Source organism: Ambystoma mexicanum, chromosome 6p (genome assembly GCF_040938575.1).
Source record: "Ambystoma mexicanum isolate Mex_15411 chromosome 6p, UKY_AmexF1_1, whole genome shotgun sequence".
Lineage (NCBI taxonomy): Eukaryota > Metazoa > Chordata > Amphibia > Caudata > Ambystomatidae > Ambystoma > Ambystoma mexicanum.
The window spans coordinates 1,544,249,006-1,544,271,032 of record NC_090935.1 but is presented as its reverse complement, the minus strand read 5'-3'; the positions used below and the strand labels follow the sequence as shown (position 1 = coordinate 1,544,271,032).

At 42.5% G+C, this 22,027-nt stretch overlaps 1 protein-coding gene across 1 annotated transcript in view; it reads left to right on the top strand.

Moving 5' to 3' along the window:
* Positions 1 to 22,027, top strand: part of DNAH6 (dynein axonemal heavy chain 6) — a 3,423,448-nt gene that overhangs the window by 2,140,044 nt on the left and 1,261,377 nt on the right. Inside the window, exon 34 of the mRNA XM_069626424.1 lies at positions 15,778 to 16,333. Within this exon, the coding sequence (XP_069482525.1) occupies positions 15,778 to 16,333 (556 nt within the window). The remainder of the gene's footprint in view (positions 1 to 15,777; positions 16,334 to 22,027) is intronic.

Below are 22,027 nucleotides of genomic sequence, written 5' to 3'. Positions count from 1 at the left end.
CTTTTGAGTTCAGACGTTCCCAGGTTGCAATAGTATTTTGTTGTGGGAACAGTGAAGCAATGTTGTATAGATTTCTCGGGTTGGTTACATTTGTCCAAGCCTTTACTCGATCTTCTGTTCCTTTGACACTCGCTTGTTGTAGTCATCTAGGTGTACGTTTTCAGTTTGCATTGAGGTCGCCACACACGATAATGTTAATCTTATCATAGTCAGCGTAGATCTGATCTATTGTATCTCCCATTTTCGTGCAGAAAGCTTTTGTTGTTGTGCATTGTGGATTCCAGTATGTATTTATTATCGCAAGCTGTGCGGTGTATTCTGGGTCTGTACCTGATGCTTGGTGGATCCACGTTATAAGCATGACCAGCATCTCATAGGATTCCTTCAGTTTTATTGGTACAGTTAATCCTGAACCTATTCTCATTGCTGTCAACAGTCCAGATGATGGACGACCTAATAGGCCTTTTGAGGCTGAAGATATTTCTACCGTGAATCCATCTAATGATGGCTTGTCTGCCAACCAGGTCTCCCATAGACAAAGTATATCGTATTGGCCCAAATCGACGTCTCCCAACGTTGTAAGATGTGAGTGTCCTCTCGTGTTCCACGATCCCAAGGTGTAGGTTTCAGTGAATGCAATTTCCTCAGATTTTTCGGTTCCTTTGGGCGAGGATGCTGAGGAAGATGGTCCTTGCAATTTTCCAATTATTGGATTTAGCGCTGATTTGAGCCATGTCCACAGACCTTTTGATGTTTTCGCCTCTCTTGTCTTGCTCGTGTTGTCACCTCGGGGTTTCTCAGTTTTGTGTGATAGCCTTGTTGGAGAGTGAATAGGAGGGGACTGAGTTTGTTGATCCTCCAGTCTAGTACTTGTTGTCCGGGGGTGTTGTCTGTTATATCTTTTCTGATCTTCCTGTGGCCTATTCCTTTCGTCCTCGTAGGTGGTCCTTCATTGCCTATAGTGGACTTATTGATAGACTTACACCTCTCCTGGGATTCTGGTACTTCTTGCTCCGGTGTTCGTTTCGGGCAGTGTTTGACTATTGTGAAAGTGCTTTGATCCTGTTAGGGGCTGCTGAAATTGTGGTGGGCTAATATGAAGATTTGTCTAAGAATATTAGGGGTTGACATAAGGAACATCAGTCCTTGTGGGCTAGAAGGTCCTCTGGTTTGTGGGACTGGACCAGAATTTCTCAAGAGTGCTAATAGGCCGTTTGTTGATGTACCCATTGGTGGACAGTTTGGTTCTGGTACTGCCCAATTTTTCACAATTTTATAACAGTGAAAATATCTGCCAACACCTTTGAGGTTTGGCTTAAGGCTTTTAACGTGAGGTGATATTCGCAGAGGTGGGGAAGTTGTAGAAACTGTTATCTAATGGGTCTACTGAAACATTTTAGAAAATGCAAAGTGCCAGTACTGGGCGTTTATCTTGAAGCGTGCAGGGTGTAAGAGGGGAATGGCATAGTTCAATGGTCTGTCCAGTTAAGAGCAGAATGGTATTTGCAGTTTAGGAGGGGAGAAGAGGATACAAGTAGGACCAGGGTATTGACCTTAACGTGTGTGGTGGCTAGTATGCATTAGGTTATGTCCATCTATTTTTCCAGGGACAGGAATGCATGTCTGGTGTATTTGGTTGCTTGGTTCCCAGGGAGGTCGAAGTATTCAAGGACAAAGTTGGTCATTTGAGGGACTGAAGCTGTATAAAGTAAATCCATAATCTCAAATAGGAAGGTGCTACACCTGTAAGGTGGTCTGTAGTTGAGATGGAAAATAGCTGAGTCCTTGTGTGATCAAGGGAATTGGTAAGTGAGAACTTCCATTGAATTCATTGGTAATTGATTGTTTACCGTACAAGGCTAGTCTTTTTTTGTGCTGACCTGTCAATATGTTGGATGATGTATCATGGTGGGACCTGGACATCAAAGACATGGGTGAAGGTTGGTGCGCACTAGGTTTAGGTAACACAGATAGAATCAAGTTTATTGAAAAGGTGTTTAAGTTAGATTGGAGCTGAAATTCAGATTACTTAGCAACAGAAATAACTTTGGCTGAATATAAGACAAGGTTTCTTCTTTCTGCGCCCCCAAAGTTCTCTTTTTGTAACTAGTAATTGTAGATTGTACTGTTTTATTACTTTAAGATATAATTGTCGGGCGGACTCCTAATTACCTCAGCCCAAACTGGGTATACCACCTGACGATCTGAAGTGCTCTGATATGGAGCTCCGTAAAGTCCCCCTGCACAGCTGGACCATAACACCACGCCTCCGGGGAGCAGATGGGCTTTTAACCAATATGTCATCCGCCAACCTTTCTTTTTCACCGTGCATGGAAGACTGGTCCCTGCGTTGAAGAACTGCAACAGAGTAGCGTGGACAGAAGACCCTCAACATATCAAAAACCCTGGGGTCCCTTCATGATCACCAAATTTGTCAAGCGGACCCCTAGTTACCTCAGCCCAAACCGGGTACACAATCCAAGGAACGAGTGCACGTTTTGTACTTAAAGCAAGGTTTTTGTACAGAAATACAGTGAACCATTAGATAGTCCTGTGGAACCAAACCAACCCAAGTCTCAATGAACTACATGAATTGTTAAATTTTTATACATTTTAGCAACAGTTAAACACTCTCAAACATTTGATTACCACTCAGCCCTCAAACATGATTGGACAAAACATTTACAAATAACTTCCATCTTTTGCAAATTAATTCTTTCTCATTGGTCATTGACAATATTTACGACCATCTTCAGGTCGTATTCGAAGTCTGCCTTTTCTGGGGATTGGTCCGTGATAAGTTGTGACATCATAGTACAATGAAACATTCACATATAACATAATTCATTACTTAGTGACAACTGGCATAGAGACTTTAACCTTAAGTGTGATTTGCACGTGGTCTGCTCAGATCTTGTAGCATTACAAGGAAGGGCTGAACTACAGATTGCATCTCATCCACCCCAGACTCCTGGCTCCTCTTAAGCCATTCTAATTAATGCAACCACTACTCCAGCACATACAGCCTCTAGTTTCACCATGTGAAAACAATTGACCACTGGACACACTGGCCCCATCTTTATTGCCAGCCAAAGCAAATGGTCAACCCCCTCTATGCGACTTCAATGCAACAAGCAGGATTACATCTGTTCCTTGCGGAACTGTTAAACCATAAACGTTTGTCCTTCTCACAAGCTGACTTTCGACGGGATGACTCATTCTTCCTCATCAACTCCCAAGCCCAAAAAAACAGAATGTTCCAGCTGCCTAAAATGCATTGTGTAACTGCTAACTGCAGAGTCTGAATAAACTCACAAAACCACACTGCATGGAGATTTATATAAACTCATTATTACTTCTTCCGTATTCTTCTCTGTGTGATGAAAACCTCCTATATTTTTCCCTGTGCATATGTTTTATAAATGTTATTCCTTCTTTACCACGGGATCTCAGGACAGGCTTCCCTCCGTATGTGCATTGAAACCTTCTCTATCTCCCAGTTTCCATGTGTTTCAGAGCACCCTGCGTGTAGATTTTGTTCGTTTCATTTGTAGTTTTTAACATTATATCTTTCTACACGCGTGCAACTCTAATATGTATCAATTCTAGACAAATAGTTACACTAAAAAGGAACATATCCCATCCATAATTAGCTACGCTTGATACATATGACATTGCAACATCGCACTCAGTTTGCTGCCAACCCTAGTCATCAATATGGCATGCACAACGTTAACCCCTTGTAATTATGGGGACCCTTCCTGACCACCCCTGACATGATTTGCCCTCATTAATGGTTGTTGGCTTAGGTTTCATATTTCTAGGTATGAGCGATTCTGCAGATTATGTCGATTGTCCATATATATTAAAGTATTGTGTTCATTTTATTCAGAATATTACCCGTCTGTCTGTCAGATCATTCGTTTTATCAATTGCACCATTTTTATTACGGAATTATGCTCGAGCACAAATTTATGAATTACTGCATTTATAAATTGTTTTGTGTTCTTGTACCATTTACATGGTATATATACTTATACAGTGTGGAAAGTGCACTATGTAACAGTAACACAATGGTTAATAATTCAAAACAAAGAATCACGTTTATTGACAGTTATAAAGTTCTGCTGCATGCAGGACGGCTGAGTGGGCATTAATCAGCATTGAAGAGGATGTATAGCTAAAGGGGTAAATGGCAAGCAGTGACTACGGAGGATTTTTTTTAGAAGGTTTGCCAGTTTAAATGTGGTGTGTGGTTGTTAATAAGTACAATAATGGCACCAAGACGTCATCCTTTTGAGTAGAGAGGTTCATTAAGAAATACACCAGGAGAACGGCCCCCAGCAATGGACCATGATGTCTGCTTCTCTCTTCGTTCACTCAACCTCTCTGCCCTTGGAATGTGGAACTCTTACTGAATAAGTACAGTGAAGATTCCATTGTAACTAGGATGAACAATACAGGATGCAAGTATAATGCAGATGAACAAGGAGTACTGAGATGCTGGTGAGCACCTCCTAACACCTCCCTTCCTTTTTACACATGGAAAAAACAAGAACAACATTAATAAAAACACAATGAAAGACTTGTACAACTAATGAAAACTTTAGCAGACATGAATAAAATGCATTTGGTGGCAGCAACAAATTATTAGGAAGAAATTATTTCCAGATGGTTTGAATAGCATTCAAACCATTAACCTTCTTGCAAAGGGCTATCCTTTCTTTGTTCCAAACCCCACCCCCTTTGACAAGAACAGACAATCCTAAATCCTTCACAACCTGCTTAGGCTTGGAAAACAAAGAAGCACCTTTGCGTACTTTGGTGGGTAATTTAATCTTAATCCAGTCACCTTCCACCAGTCTGAATTCTCTACAGGCATACTTCTGGTCATACCGCTCTTTGGATTTGACACCGAATTCAAATATTTTCCCCCTCACACTTTCCAGATCTACTCCCACCAACTTGGATTTTCCCATCCAACCAGGACAAATGTGTGAATTGGGCTTCCTTCCTCTTAACACCTCAAACGGGGACACCCCCGTTACACTGTTCGGTGGCAATCTGTATTGAAATGTCCTCTCCATTATATATCTAATCCAATCACCCCCAGTGGCCACTGCAATTCTGATGGCATCCATGAGAGTGCGATTGAAGCGTTCTATGCATCCATTGGTGTGGGGATGATGCAATGAGGTATTTACCTGTTCTATACCATGGATACTCAAAAATTCTTTGAACTCCTTGGAAACCAATGAAGAACCATTATCTGACAAACACTTACTGGGAAAACCTTCCCTCCAAAACAATTGCTCCATATTTTTAATAATGCCACTGCTTGTAATATCCTTGAGTATAAATACCTCAGGCCATTAGGCAATAAATCCATGACAACCAATACATACGTATCTCTCCCCACTCTGATATTAAAAGGGCCTAACAAATCCAAAGCAACTTCATCCCACGGAACCGTAGGTGACTTCCTAACAGTCATGGGCGCTTTCTGCACTCTGAGTCCTTTGTTCCCTTCAATGCAATCTCTACAATCATTGACCATTTCCTCTGTGTCTTTGTCCACACTAGGACACCAAAATTCTGATCTAACTAGACCTTTGGTCCTGGCCAGACACAAATGCCCAACATGAGCTAGATCTATAATGAGTTTCCTCATATTGAGAGGTACCACCATTTAATGACCCCTATGCACGTACCCTTTATCAATCCAGAGTTTTTCCCTAACCTTGGCAAAACCACCTAAATCACCAAGATAACTTCTCATCTTGCCTTCCCTTACCAAGGTCAGCACTCTCTGATACAGATCATCCTCAGAACATGCCTTGTCCCACTCATCTTTCTTCACTGATTCATGAACTTGAAATATTTCCACACCCTTCTCACAACTCAGAAAACTTTCCTCAGTTGTAATTTCTCTCAGTACTGATCTAGATAAGGCATCAGCAACTACATTGGTTCCACCACTGACATGAAAAATATTAAATTGTAATCCTTGTAAGGACGTCACCCACTTCATGATGCACCTGGACAATCCCTCTAAACCACCTTTGGTGAATATCCCTAATAATGGCTTATGATCCATGCACAATGTGAATTCCCTGCCCCACAGATACCTTTTGAATGTTTCCACTCCCCAGACACAAGCTAACGCTTCCTTTTCTACAACTGAGTATCTGTTCTCGGGCCTTTTGAGAGATCTAGATGCAAATGCAATGGTATGCAGACCTTCCTGATCGTCCTGCCTTAGAACTGCTCCTATACCATAGTCACTGGCATCCACAAACAATAACAAGTGTTTACCTTCCTCAAATGTGCTCAAAATAGGTGCATTGGCAATTGCAGCCTTAATCCTCAAGAACTCTTCTTTACATATATAATTCTACTTGAAGGTAACACCCTTCTGAGTCAACATCCTCATATTCCTTGACATGTTCGAGAGACCTCTAACAAACTTGCCATAAAATTCAACTAGGCCAGGAAAGACAGCACATCTGCTTTAGATGTGGGTGCTTCCATACTACAAATGGCTTCTATGGACTTTTCATTGGGTTTGACACCTTCCTCCGTGATCTCATGGCCCACATATTCAACTTTGTCAGCTTTGAAAGTACATTTCTCTAAGGACACTGTGAGACCTGCCTCTTTAAATATGTTCAACACTCTCTCTAACCTCTCATCATGTTCTATTTCATCCTTTCCACACACAAGCACATCATCCTGGTAGCACATGACTCCTTTCTCACCAACTAGTAACCTATACATTATACTCTGAAACACATTCACTGCTGAAACTAACCCAAATGGCATGCGCACACACCTGAAAAGACCAATTGGAGTAATGAATTCCGTAAGGTCTCTGGAGTCAGGATGTAATTTCACTTGATGGTATGCAGACTTCAGATCAATAAGAGAAAACACCTTGGACCCAGACACACCTGCCAATAAATCATCTATCCTGGGTAATGGGAATGTATCAGCTACAACCATTTTATTCAGATGTCTGAGATCAATACATATGCGCAGGGATCCATTACTCTTTTTCACTATTACTATGGGGCTGACCCACTCTGAAGAATCAATCTTCTCTATCACTCCTTCACATTCCATTCTTCTCATTTCATTTTCCACATCTCCCCTTAGAGCCAATGGAATGGTACGCAACTTGGCAATTCTGGGAAAGGCGTCTCTCTTCAATCGAATCTTATGCACAAACCCTTTCAAGCACCCTAACTTGCGAGTTGTGACATCGGTTTGTACTTTCACATTGTTCTTGACACTACTGGAAACAGAGCTTTCTCTCTCAACTATTAACATCTGATCTGGGTGACTTGCTTCAAGCCGTATTTTTAGTTCTGCTTGATCACTCCAGGACAAAAGTTCTCCACCCCTATTGGACACGTGAACAGTTCCAGTTGACTTCCTGTCCTTGAATTGCAACTCAGCTTCAAAACATCCTATTATTTCTATAGGCACATCTCCATAAGCATTTGCTCTCACCATATTCTCCCACAATGTACAACATCCAAATTTCTCTCTTCACACATGCACACTTATCAACGTATAATCCGCTCTACTGTCCATGAGCATCGATACAGGTACATCTCCAATTAGCACTGTTGCATAAGGTTTCTTTTTCTTCACTTTCCCATCAATGGCATTGACTGAAAACACCACTTCTCTACCAGACTCATCATTTGAGTCAAAATCATGTTCCACATTAACCTCATGAACTTGACCTGAGTTGGCATTAAAATTTCTGCAACACCTAGCCATGTGTCCTCTAACCCCACAATCATTACATATAATGTGAATAGCATAACACTCTTTATCTGATGCTAGATGTGAGAGACTTCCACATCTGAAACACCTCCTTTGAGGATTAATTCTCGAGTAACTGGAGTCCCTACTACCTCTAAAAACATTAGTTTCATTGAGTGGTCCTTTGGCCATCTTCATGGATGACCAATGTTGACCCCATGCCCTGGTGGTGGAACCTTGATGACCCTCAGGACCTTGACGACCCTCAGGCCTCTTGCCCCCTTGTAGAGGACGATGTGAAGACCCTGCGACATTTCTCTGCACCACTTTTGACACCTTCTGTATCGCAGTCTCATTGTCCTCTGTCTTGGGCCTATCGAGAGACGGATTGTCTAACTGAAGAACCCTTATACATTTATCTGTATGTTCTACCATCTTGAAATCTCAATTGCCCTGTCAAGAGAGGGATTCCTTTCCTTCCACAATTCCTTCCTGATATTGTCATTAGAACATTTGATCATTAACTGATCCCTTACATGCTCATCCTGGCAATGATCAAATCTACACTTGATGGCCAACCCTCTGAGAGCAGTTATAAACTCCTCATTGCTTTCTCCACTTTTCTGGGCTCTCGTGGCAAACTTGTACCTCTCTAGTATTATGTTCTCATCAACCCTAAAGTGTTTGTCCAACTTGGCCAAAGTCTTCTCGTATGGCCCCCCTTCAGGAATATCTGGAGGATCTGGGAGTTTTTTTAACACTTCCTGCCCTGTAGCACCCAAACAATGGAAAATAAGTGCTTCTTTGCGCTCATTCGAAAAATTTGGTCCGAATGCTGCGAACGCATATTTGTAAAATCCCTCCTTCCAGTCTACCCAACGCACTCTTGGTTCACCTGGCGTTGGAAGAAAAAATATTGGGGTCGGTATGTTCGCCATGTATCCACCTGGACAGAGTCACCAGGATATAAGTAAACTCCCCAGGAATGATGTTCTAGAACAATAAATGCCAAGATTCTACACAATTGCACAGTCATCCACTGATAAATGTATATGTACCAACGAGTTTCATATGTTTGATCCACAAATCCACTGTGGAGACGTTACCAAAGGAACAAATATAAAGTGCACTAAGAAGAACACGATCACCGCTGGTACCGGAATGAAATGTAATCAAATCGGCTCAAAAATGGCCGCCACGCATTAGGGTCCTCTACTCTAATAGCGTGATGGCGTGCAGCCGTATCAGGAAGCCAATCCGGAAGGCTGTCACACCCAGGAATCCACTCCTCGGGACTGCAGTGACTCCGGTATAGAAACAGCTAATGCGCGTGGGGTTCCATCACAACCTTAAATGTAAACACTTGCGGCGTTCACTTCCATCGGTTCGCTTCTGCAACAAATAGGTACCGATTTCAAGTCAATAAAGTGGTTGAGTGACGCAAAGAAGGGCACAATCTAGCCCGAAACTAAAGTTGTCGCCGTTGTAACGCGGCCGATGCAATCCCAGTAAATCACTTCTCAAATTCAAATCCGCCAACAATCCTCCGGCAGACGTGTTCCGCTCCGGGACACACAGCAGACCCAAGCGCCTCGCTCTGTTATGCAGACCGCTGAGGCGTAGCTCCAAATCTCCCAGGGCATCTTCTTTGTGCTCCTCTGCGCCGGTTGGGGTCCAAACAAGCAGATTCTTGCTGCTGCTAGGGGCCGTATCTCCCTGGCCCAAACCTCGTCGCCAATGTTAATAAGTGCAATAACGGCACCAAGACGTCATCCTTTTGAGTAGAGAGGTTTATTAAGAAATACACCAGGAGAACGGCCCCCAGCAATCGACCATGATGTCTGCTTCTCTCTTGGTTCACTCAACCTCTCTGCCCTTGGAATGTGGAACTCTTACTGAATAAGTACAGTGAAGATTCCATTGTAACTAGGATGAACAATACAGGATGCAAGTATAATGCACATGAACAAGGAGTACTGAGATGCTGGTGAGCACCTCCTAACAGTGGATGAGTTTGTTTTCCTGAGCTGACCCTGAGAATGTGTGGAAGATCTGGGTTTGTGAGAGACACATGGTTATCTCTTAATAATAGTGTGATGCAGATGGTCCGCCCCTTGGCCCTGGCTGGCCCTCATATGCACAAACAGGAGTTTGAGTAGGGAAAGCAGTGTCCGGGGTTAAGGAAACATGTGCTTAAAAGATGCACAACATGATTAGCAGTGATTAGCAGCAGGCTGGGCAGGTGTCACACAACCTAGATCCACTTGCATCAGCTGACCAACTGCAAAATAAAAGACGCTGGGATGCACCGTAATTAGGGAAAGAAAGGGGCAGGTTAAGGAAAAGAGCACTACAAAAGGAGCATCCAAAGATAGGCAGTGGTATTAGACTGGACACATGTTCTAGCAAGGTCTTTGGTAGAATTGGAAAACCCACCAAGGAAACTGAATAAGACTTACCACCTGAGAAACAGAGACCAGTCAGCTCACAATTAACTCCTATCAAAAGGGGTGTTCAAAGAGCAATCAAGTGACTGATGTGAAGGCATCATGAAGTAAGACACAGACAACAGATTCAACTTTTTTTAAATAGATGGTTTATTTTCTCAAATGTCAGAATGGTGTAACTCCTAAATTGCTCTATGTTAAGGTGGTATTTCCCTACCTAAAGAATACTAAGGATAGTCTGTGTCTGTAAGTTCAACTTAAAAGTCTGTTCAAAACCTATACTTTCCCTCACAACTAAGCATATATAATGTGTCTGGATGCCGGCATCAAAGGAAATAGTGGTCCAAAACAAAGTTTAGAGCTTCTTACACCTTGTGACTTAAGTTCAGCTTCCCTTCCCCAAGTTCAGAACAATTCCAAAAAGGCATTGCGGTTCCCTTCCCCAAGAGGTCAACATAATTCTAAAAGACCTCGAGGTTTCCTTTTCCCAAATGTTCAACACAGTTCCAAAAAGCCTTGGGACTTCCTTTCCCAAGAATTCAACACAGTTGCAAATGTCCTTGGGGCTCCTTTTCCCCAAGAATTCAATACAGTTTCTAGGTTTAATACAATTCACCAAGTCTCTGTGTTTCCTTCTCCAAGAAGTCAGCTCTTCCAGGTTTCAAAACAACAACTAATTCAAGTCTCTTGACTTTCAAAATAACTCCAGTTCAACTCTTAACCATTCAGGCTTTCCAACAGTTCACAAAGGTTCCTTTTCCTTTTTTCGTGTTTGCAAGCTTCTCCACATTTGCTTTTTCTTGGCTCTTTGAAAAGTAGGGGTCACTCAGTCTAGGCGCAGTTGTCGGACCACACAGTCCACCCATCACAGGTCATGCAACCGATAACCCTTGGCCTTTTGTGATATTTCTGGATCTTCAGATATATCAATCAGCACTGATTTCAACTTATTCTTAGCATTCGCTTGGCTTTGCCACAACGTGTATTTCACACCAATCAACACTGATTTGAGATTCTCCTCGACATTCACTTGGCTTTGCCACAATGTGTGTTACACACAACTCCTTCTGTAGTGTTCACCTTTTTACAACACCTTGCTTTACCGTTGCTCATACGTGATCATCACTTCCTTTGATCCTGTGCAATGTTCACATAGGCTCATCACACCTCACAGTTTGTCCGGTATTCAACAATGCTCGAAGCATTCACAAAAAGTATGCATAAAACTTTGCATCTTTCTCCGGAATTCGATAATACTTGTAGCACTCTCAGGAATATCTTGTAACTCTTTTCAGCTTCACCTGGTATTCAGTTATGTTTGTTGCACTCTTAAAAGTACTTATGCAAATGTGCAGCTTGTTCAGCAGTCAACAATGTTGAATTTAATGTTCCACAGTAGTTGTAATGATTCTTAGTTCGTTCACTATGGCAATATGCCTCTCTAAAGCTCTGGAGCGCCCCGGCGTGAGTGTTCCATTCTCGTACACTCACCATTATGTTATTGCTCCACCTGGCCTCTCAATTCAGCTTCTCCGCTTCTTTCAGCTTTGCTTGTTCCTCACGGGAGCTTATGCAAGCAGTGTTAGTTGTCCTTGTTTCAGATGAGCGTAGCCCCATTCCTCTCTAACGGAGGCTACTAGTGGCATGTGTTGGTTCAGAACGTTTGGTGTCCCACAGCTCCTAGTGTGGAAACTGGCAAAAGGGGATAGCAGGCTCTCTGACCCTCGCAAGGCCTGTGCTGCCCCCCAGCGTCCTTTCCGCCCTCCTGCTTAACCTGGCTTTGCTCCAGTCGGTTCCTCTTACACCTGCTCTTCCTCAGCACACTGCATTCTCTCCTGGATGGCTCACACCAGGCTGGTTCTCCCCTGGGTGGTTCTCTCCTCTCATTTTATATACCTGAGACCTGTCAAGTGTTTTCAGTTGTAAGTCCTTCATTCTATTTGCCTGACCATAATTAGGCCAATTAGCTGGACATGCCTGACCTTTTCAACAGTACTCCTCCACAGCCCTCTTCCTCGTCTCAGTACCACACTGGTGTGAATGAAGGGAAGTGTGCATTACTCCCAGTTGCTTCTTCATGTTGGTATTGTTCTGATATCTCTTTATATTTAGAAGAGGAGGCTGATGTATATTTGTCCAGTCCACCTGAGGAGTTGCCTCTCTAGTGGATTTCTTCCTTGTTCTTTTAAAATATGGGCATTTTGGAGTGTCACTTCAAAAGGAAGAGGAAGGGAAGGATTGGCAATAGCCTACAAAGGTGGTTTGGACTGATGTTTCATTGTGAAAAGGGAACAGGGATATCATGCCTCACCCAAGGACGTCCCCTCCCCACTCCCTAGATAACCACCACCCGGGTGATCCTCCCTCGCATATCCATCCCCAGGGTCGGGATCCAAAAGAATCAACCTGAGAAAAGCAGGGAAGAAATGTACTCTCATCTGGAAACCTGCTAGATATCACCCAAGAGGACCATCTTTCAAAAGGAGCAAGCAACTAGGTCCAAGAGGGCCAAGATTCACTGAAGCAGGGGTGCGGGGTGGGGGAGTGGCAAAACTGCACAGCCCATGAGGGCCTACATTTGCCAAAGCCAAGCAGACCACAACCCAGGTGGGCTCACCTGCACTAGAGACGAACAGATAGTGGTTCCAGGACTTAGAAGCCTCAAAGACCTGTGAGTTACCATTTCAAATCCTTTGGTTTTCTAGGGATTCTTCCCCCAAATGCAAACTTTTGTGAATTGAATTATCTGACTTACAGGGCCATGGTCGTGCTATAGTTTGGTTTGCATTAACACCCCTCTCACTTCATTTTCATGAAACCCCACTGATTATTATGGAAATAAATACCCACATTTTGGTTTTATTAACTCCCAACCTGCCATTAATTAGAATAATACTTAGTTTCTTTTTCCCTTCTTTTGCTCCCCAGAACTTGAACCATAACCAGAGAAATGAAGCAAAATAGTGCAGCATTACGCAAATACATTAACAGGCTCATTTTGCTAAGCACTGCAAATGGCCTGAAGATAGTAAAATGCACAGAGACAAATTGCATCTCTGGCCCATTTTGATTTGGACTTCCTACATGGTATGGAGCATGGAGTGGTAAGTCCACTGTATGGTTTTCATATCTCCTTGCCAAGAAACCATGATCCTCTCCTCAGACATCACATTTTGATGCAGTCATAGGGACTGTGATCACTGCTGTACATGAGTAGGCATGGTGGTGATCCTAGTGCACTACCTCACGATGCAATGTAAGGCATAGAAAGTTGGGGAACAGACCAGATTTCTGTGTTTTACGCCACACCATGCCATGCTATAAATTATTAAAATCCCTCAAAACGTGCAACCGCCACAGAACTGGTAATCGACCTGGTACTTTTGACATATTTTCAATCATCATAAAAATAAGCACATAATCAGTGACATTTGTAAAGGAACAGTATAAAATATATCTGTATGATATTATATGATATGGCATTTATAACGCGCCTATACACAAGTGTTTCAAGTTTGGCAATATGCCCCTCGGCTGAGGAGCATATTGCCATTAGTACCCCGGCCTGTAAGACTGGGGAACTAATGTTTTTTTTTTTCCCGGCTGCGAGAAGCGTTGCGTTTCACAGCTGGAAAAAAAGTAAACAAAGTATAATAAAATGTCCACCGTGTACAGAAAAACATAGTCCACGCGTAGTCCATTTTCCCTTTCCATGGCGGCCATTCACGTACATTGTAAAAAAAAGTAAACAGAAAAAATGCCCACCATGGAACAGGGAGAAGGCACTATGTGTGGTCCCTTCTCCCTTTCCATGGTGGCCTGAGGGACGCGCTCGGACGTGAGCGGGGTTACCGTGAGGTAAGGCTCGCAAATGCACCAATCACTGCATTTGTTTAGTTAAAAATAACCTGTGCCAGGTACTAATATAAAATAAAACACTACTGTATAATCATGCAGGAAGTGCCCTGAATTATGAGTCCTACACTATACTTTAAAGCTATGAAGTGACAATATTTCAAGTTTAGCAAGAAACTGGCCTCTTATCAGATATAGGAGTTTAGATCACTGACAAAAGAGAGATGTTGCAGAGGGCTGCCACAGGACACTCGCTGCAAGGCCTCTCTCTGTCATCCAGGGTATCTGCTGCCACCTATGTTAACTTGTTTGGTGGTATTTGAGTTGCTGCAACGGTGCATAAGGGGCTTACATTAAAAGAAAATGAACAGTAAGATGTGCCTCAAGAATATTTTCTTTTTTCTCTAATTATTGCATCATTAAGAGAAAGACAAAAAAGAAAAAAAAAACATGACAGCAGTACATTACACTTTGTCCGAGATAGCATCACACAAGAGTTCCAAGAAACAAAACAATAATTCCTGATCTGGTGAAGAGTGTTTAGAGCCTGTGGAGTTAATTTGAGCTTTAGTTAACATGAAAGCCTTATACGGGTCCCAAATATTTTTAGGGCTCGGGCCGGGTGTACTGTGGCACAGTATTCAGCATCTACTTCATGACAATATAGGATATCAGAAATCCATAGAACGTGTTCAGGGGGGTGTCACCTGCCCCAAACCATTGCAGTTTTCCTCTTAGCCAGAAGCAAGAAAAGCCACAGCAAACACTGGACATGACCTTTGTGTACCCCATCAAAGCGACCAATGGCGAGGGCACTGGTTGGTCTCCTGTGATCTCACTAAGCGTGCTGAAGACCTACGTTCAGTAAGCATAAACTCTACGGCAGTACCATGATGAATGTATAAAGGTGGCTGGGGAAAGACCACAATGCAGACACATGTTAGATACCTCTGGAAAAAATCAATGTAGGCTAGCAGGAGTATTGAAAACCGATGCAAATATTTGAAATGTATTAACTTATACCTGCTATTCAGCAACACCTTTTTGGTCTGTGCACAACAATAACACCACACATTCTCCGGAATAGGTTTACCTAGAGATTCTTCCCACTTCTTCTGGGCCCCTTCTGCCCAGCTACCCTTGGTTTCGATGATTTGGGCATAAATGCGCAATACCAACTTCCCATTGCCCTTTGACTCTATAATGCCATGTAAAAGTGGTGCAATCGGGGAAGTGGGGGGGCAGCAGGAGAGGAAGGGAACCACCTTTTCAAAACATTCCGTAATCTGAAATATAGAAACAGGTCCAGAGTAGATGTGCCTCACGGGAGTTTAAACTCTTCTAATGTAAGGAATTGTCTGGAGGGAAATGGATGCTGCCATCGAGACATACCAAGTTTGACCATGCACAGAATGTAGTGCCTCCAGAATTGCCACACAATTCTGAAGGGGTTGTAAAATGTATATTGTATGGTAAAAGCTTCTTGTGAAATGTTTGCCCCTGTGTAATGCTTGCAATAGATTTTCTGTTTTTTTGTAGTCCTATTTTATTATCATGTGAACACCCCAAAGATGGAAGTACACCTAAATATCACTGTTTAGTATTGTATTTATCCATATTATATGCTTATAAATCAGACTATTTAACTTTAAGATGCAATATTTTGAATTATGCAAAAATATTTTTTGATTTTTTTTCTTAGTGGCATCATATCTGATCTGTTTCCTGGAGTCACAATCCCAGATCATGACTATGGTACATTACAGTCTACTATAATCGAGGTTATGATAGCGAAAGGTTTGCAGCCGGTGTCCTGCTTGGTTCACAAAGTGATACAGTTCTATGAAACGATGCTAGTAAGGCATGGAGTGATGCTCGTTGGGCCTACCGGAGGTGGCAAAACAACTGTATATAAGATTCTAGCAGATGCCTTGGGAGCTTTGTACAGAGCCAAGGAGGATCATCCTTTTTACAGACCTGTAAAAACATATGTTCTGAATCCGAAATCAGTAACAATGGGTGAACTCTATGGTGAAGTTAACCTCCTCACCCTGGAATGGAAGGATGGACTTATGGCCCTTAGTGTTAGGGCAGCTGTCAATGACGAATCAGAGGATCACAAATGGATAGTGAGTGATGGGCCAGTTGATGCACTATGGATCGAAAACATGAACACAGTCTTGGACGATAACAAGATGCTTTGCTTGGCCAACAGTGAACGGATAAAGCTAACACCACAAATCCATATGGTGTTTGAGGTAATGAATATGTTTTTCATTTCCACTTGATTATCAGATAAATCCTGCTTATCGTTTTGTTGTTCGTTAACTTAGGGCTAATTTAAAAATATGTTTGTATTCAGTTGATGAAATCTTTGGAACTTACTCCTGAAAATTGTAAAGGGGCTAATTGTAATGTTGTCAGTGTGATTGTGAAATTACACATTTTTACGATGAAATTAACTACTTAACTAATAATAACTTGTTTTTGTAAAACACCGGTTACCAGTCTTTTGCCTTCTTGTTTTTTGTAGCCTTGTAAAAAATCAAAAAGTTACTGTTTTAGTTGATTTGGAATCATTGACTCACTTGGCAAATTGTGTACTACTGTAATTAAAATATTAGGCTCAAGAATTTGATATAACTCATTTGATTATTAGTACCAGTGACTGGATGATACAATTTACTTTTGAGTTGCCTGTGACAATAACGTACATTCAATGCTACAACATTATCGCCAATGTCCTGCCCCATACAATAAATATGGGATCTGTGCATGCAGCCTTTGTTCTTACAACGTGTGCAGTGTCAGAGAATCTAGGCTTACGCAACACTTGCGTGATTACAAACTGAGACAACTTTATTGTTGTCTTTCAAGAAAAGAACACAGCATCCTACTTCTATGGGGAAGTGAACACAACAGCCAGACCCATCCTCTAGACCCGCCTCCTTTCATCAATCTCTAGTCAGCTAACCAATTTGAAACTTAAAACACCGGAAACTCTTGCTAGATCTTCCAGCAGAAGAATATCCTGCCTCCCGTAAAGACAATACATCCCTTTTATTGTCATTTGTTCCTTCTTTAGTTAACGCGTCACATGACTAATCCTCTCAGCACGCTTTCTGCCAACGGTTGTGTGTGCCCCTCCCATCGCATCATCGCTCTCTGGCCGATCATTTGTTTGTATCGGACACAACTAATTTAACAAGTGTCACACAGAGTACATTGATCAACAAATCGGTCAGACAGAGAAATCAAGTTAACATGGGATTTTATTAACAGATGTGCATACCTTTGGTCAAAATAAACAAATAGTGCCTGAATTAATCTCAGTTGTCGGGATGGATCTTCTCCTTTGTAGGGCAGTGCTGTGGAAAACCTTTAAGTTCTGACAGTGCCGTATGTCTAGGGCTGGATGTTCCTGGTAGATCCATCCAACACTTGTGAGTTCACATTCCTGTATTTTAAAGGTTTACTGCACCCTATTTTTCACCGTTCTTAGAGTCTTTTCTCCTTGGCCTTTAGTGCCATACTAGGAGCCTGTGGTTGGATTCTATAGATGGGATTGTGAGAGGCAGGCCTTCTAGAATTGAGTGAAGCTAGAGGAGGACTGGAGGCTGCCCTAACGCAGCTACCTGTTCCAATCCCTCTCTTTTCCCTGGTTTCTCAAGTTTCACTCCCACAAAACTTTGACCTTCCTTGGCTATCTTTCTTGAGGTAGCCCTTTTTGTCTTCACGTCTACTACTTTCTCACCAAAATTCTCCTCTGCACATCTCTGTACTACCTCCTCCCTTAGTCAATCACCAGTCTTCGTTTCCACATCTTCATTACCTTATTCCTGGAGTTTATACAAGATTCACTTCCATCTGACAAGCCCTCTTTCCGTTCCCAGAAGTGTCTCTACTCCATCACCTTGTTCAGCACTTCCTCTACCCATTCTGCATCACTTTCCTTTATTTCCTATCCTTTCCTTGTCTATCTCTCATCACCATCTTCATGCACCAGCTGTCCCCTTGGGAACCGCCTTCACATCTTTGGGCACATCCCCTAGAACAATTCAGGCTTCCTACTTCTGTGTTATCACTCTCTCCATCACCCTTTTGGGTACCCCTGCACTCCTTTGGGCACCTCCCCTAGAAAAATTCAGGCTTGCTAATTCCATGTTACTGCTCTCTCCGTCTCCCTTACAACAATTCAGAGTCTAAAGTTCCCTACTATCCCTCTCTTCTTCACCCCTTTCTGTACCTTCTCTCCCCCCGCTACTTCCTTCTCCTGTACCCCTAGGTCAATCTCTTCATAAACTCCTTGAACTTCTTTCCGGGTCTTCCTCAGAGTCTTCCTCCTTCCAGCCTACTGGGAATCTTGATCCCCCACTTCAGGACCTGTCTTTATCCAGCTTCTCGGGTCCTCCCTTCAGCCTCCTGTCTCCTATTTACCCCAATCTTCTGGTCCTCTTCTCCAGCCTCCTTCCTGCTCACCCAATGCTCCAGGGTCTCCGCTCCATTCTCCCGTATCCAACTCCTTCCTCAGGTTCTGTTCTTCCATAGACCACCCAGCACCGAAGTAGTTCTTCCTACTTCTGCAGCCACCTACATACTAAGCCCTTGAGGTTTTAAAGGGCATGGGCCCCTTCGCCCAGCTTCCTCCTCTTGTAATGGGGATCAGGTGTGGCGGCTTTGCATAGGGAACTTGGGAATCATAGTTCCCTGGGCCTGGATGGATCTGGACCACTGCTTTGGGAACTACGTGCACCATATTGGAATTTCCATCTCCCTTTTGTAATTTAGTTGTAATCTGGAACAGCTTCGGCACCTGTGCGAGGGAAGCCAGGCGTCCCAGCACTGTGGCCACATAGGAACGTTGTACCTAAAGTGTCTTAAAGAGGCCATGGAGTTGACAGTCACTCAGTGGTGGAGTGCCCGTTTTTTGTGACCCCACCATCAAATAACTCTGAAAAACAGGGCACTTGGTCACACAAGTCACCAAAAGCCCATGGCACACATTTCTGCGAGACAGCATTTTTCAGTTTTATACTCTGTGCATGCTGAAGAGTACATTAGAAAGAAATCATTGCCCCAAGCCACATTTAATGCAATGTATTGAAGCAAAACAACTCGAAAGGAAATTCAATGAAAGATAAAGGTTTGATAATGTTGTGCAGCAGGGGGTAAACAAAAAAAAGTGTTTTACTGGACAGAAGTGTGACTAACAAAGCTCGATCATGGACTGATTCCGATGATGCTGTATTCTAAGCACAGGGTCTCTATTTACAGTTTAACCGGAGAGATTTCAGAAATGTCTGTATTTTACCTAGTGCTCTTTGCACACTTCATATATGTAGTTTGAGGATTTAAAAAAATCTTTTTATGCAATGCAAATGCCCGTATAAATATGCAGTCTGATATTATCTTATAATATTTAAATGCTATGATTACTTTTGTGATGTTGTGTTGTTGCAATGCATTAAGTTACATTATGTTTTCATTCTTCTGTTACTATTAGACGTTGACAGTGCAAAATGTGACCTTGCTTAAGAGTGCCATTTGATTATGATAGATAATTTACTCAGGATTTTGTTTCATGCTTACTGGGTGCTTAGCTCATGCATGGACAAGCTTGAGGTATAATGAGAGTGAACCACATATCAGGAGTTAATTTTACTTTTCCAGGTTGGCTTGGATGATATTTGAACATTCCAAAAATGGTAATACTGTGCCTGGAATGGAAATTATTATAATTGTCTTGCTGAGCATTGATTGTATTTTACTAATCCAATGCTTAAAGACTTTTACCGAAATTGAGGTATGTCAGTGAACAAAATAGGGTGACGTGTGTGTGTGTAAATGAGAATTTACCTATAGTTCCGCTCCTGTTTCTGCATATGATTAAGGTTTCTACCTATACAAAGTTCAAGTCTATAAATGTTGGAATGGCAATATTGAGGTTTAGAGCATTATCCAACATCACACCAGAATTCATACTATATGCGGATTTGTTATTTATTATACTTTTTCTATTACTATTCGGTCACATGATCTCATGTAATTTGTGCTTCATTCTAACATAAATGCTTAGAATAGAATCTATAAAGCTACATTTTCCCTTTCAACTAATAACAATGAACTTCAATATAATTGTTGATTTATTATTAGCCTGATAGGCATTTCTTAGTTAAATTCACTTCCAAAATAAAAGTAAATCATTTGAGTTAAACCATGAGATTTACTGAAGCAGTTCTGTGGATTCATATGCTATAAACTATTCGGACTGAGGGTTTGAGTGGTGACAGTAGTAAATTACAACCGGGTTTACGAAGGAAGATGGCGATCTTGATCATCGCTGAAGCAAGTGATTTCTGGAAGGATTTAAGTCATGTGATCAGTGCAGCAGAGAAATCTGCATCGACAACAGACTTGCACATCTTGCAGAATGAATTTCTATTCACAACAGTGAAGGGTAATGGGGTTTGACTTTCAAAGGTAGAGGTCTAGTGAGTGGAGTAGGATGTTGCAAGCTTGTCTTGCCTCTCAGCAATAATACAATCTACAGAGCTACATGTTCACCCTATCAGGAAAATACCCCAACAATATCTGGCAGCAGAATCAAGCAAAGACTGCAGCGAAGAGGTGAATTGAGTGAGAAGTCCTGCTGCCTACCACAGTGGGAGCTTTTCATCAGCCCGTCTACTTAAGCTGTGGTTGAAAACCAATATGATCGATGAGCCTTTGATAGTCTTGTTCTGCATTTTTGCGCAGCTCACACTATCACTCAACAGTTAACTTTGGGCACACAATCCACCACTCACCCACAGGGAACAGTTATAAGAGCAGCATTAAATAGTAATCCACCACTCACCCACAGGGAACAGTTATAAGAGCAGCATTAAATAGTAAAAAGTCCAGCCCAGGGGCAAGAATCACAGCCTTGGAAAAGCCTGAAAGCATTAAGAGGCAGTGTCAGTATTTGGAGCGGCCAGATGTACAGAGGGGGTTGGAGATAGGAGAAAGTAGACTGGAGAGGTGTTGTGTAGGCCGAAGACTGCAGTCAGAGAAGATTTAAGAAGGTGATGAGTGGAGGTAAGGAGGATATGGGAGGGGAGTTAAAGAGGAGGTAGTGAGAAGAGTTAAAGAGGAGGCAAAAATAACTGAGATAAGGAGGATTAGGACAGAATATTGAAGGAGGTGGAGAGAAGAACTGCAGAGGAGTTGGAGGAGGGAAGAGCTGAGGTGGAGAGGAAGAGAACTGAGTAGTAGATTGCGAGAAGACGTAAGGACGAGGTAAACATTAGAGATAAGAAAAGAGAAGATATTACGAGGAGGTAGAGAGAACGCATGGGGGAGTCAAGGAAGTGAGACAGGGACACAGGCCCCCTAAGTCTGTGGGTTGTGCGAGTCAGAAGAAAGGAGGAATGGTCATGTGGCAGCCGTCAAAGGCTCTCAAATGGAGCCCGGGTGAACAAGAAGGGATTAAGTGAATGCCCCTTAGGAATTAGCATGTTGTGTGGTGACAAGGAGAAAGATCAGATTGTGCTGCTAGGTGGCAGGACATTGGCTCCAGGGTGGGGGACTAATCATGAGCCACTAGAACGACCGATAAAATCTAAGTGGTTGTCTATCTGGTTGAATCATTGGGCTTTGTTGGGAACATCAGCTCAGACCCAACTCCAAAGTTGTGCCCCAACTGCATCAGCCACCATCTGCCTAGATGAAGGTCTAGGACCTTTCTCCAATGACAAGTCATCGAAAGCTAAAGGATCACAATCAAGAGAACAAGGACATCTGACATTGGAGACTGAGTGCGCTGATAGGGAGACACTGAGGAAACATTAAACTGGAGGTTCGCTCAGAAATTGCACTGGCCCAATCGATCGGGTATGTATTTTGAAACATATATCGATCAATCGTAAAAAAAGAATCCAATGCATCTTACCTTCGTTTTTCTCACATTTCCA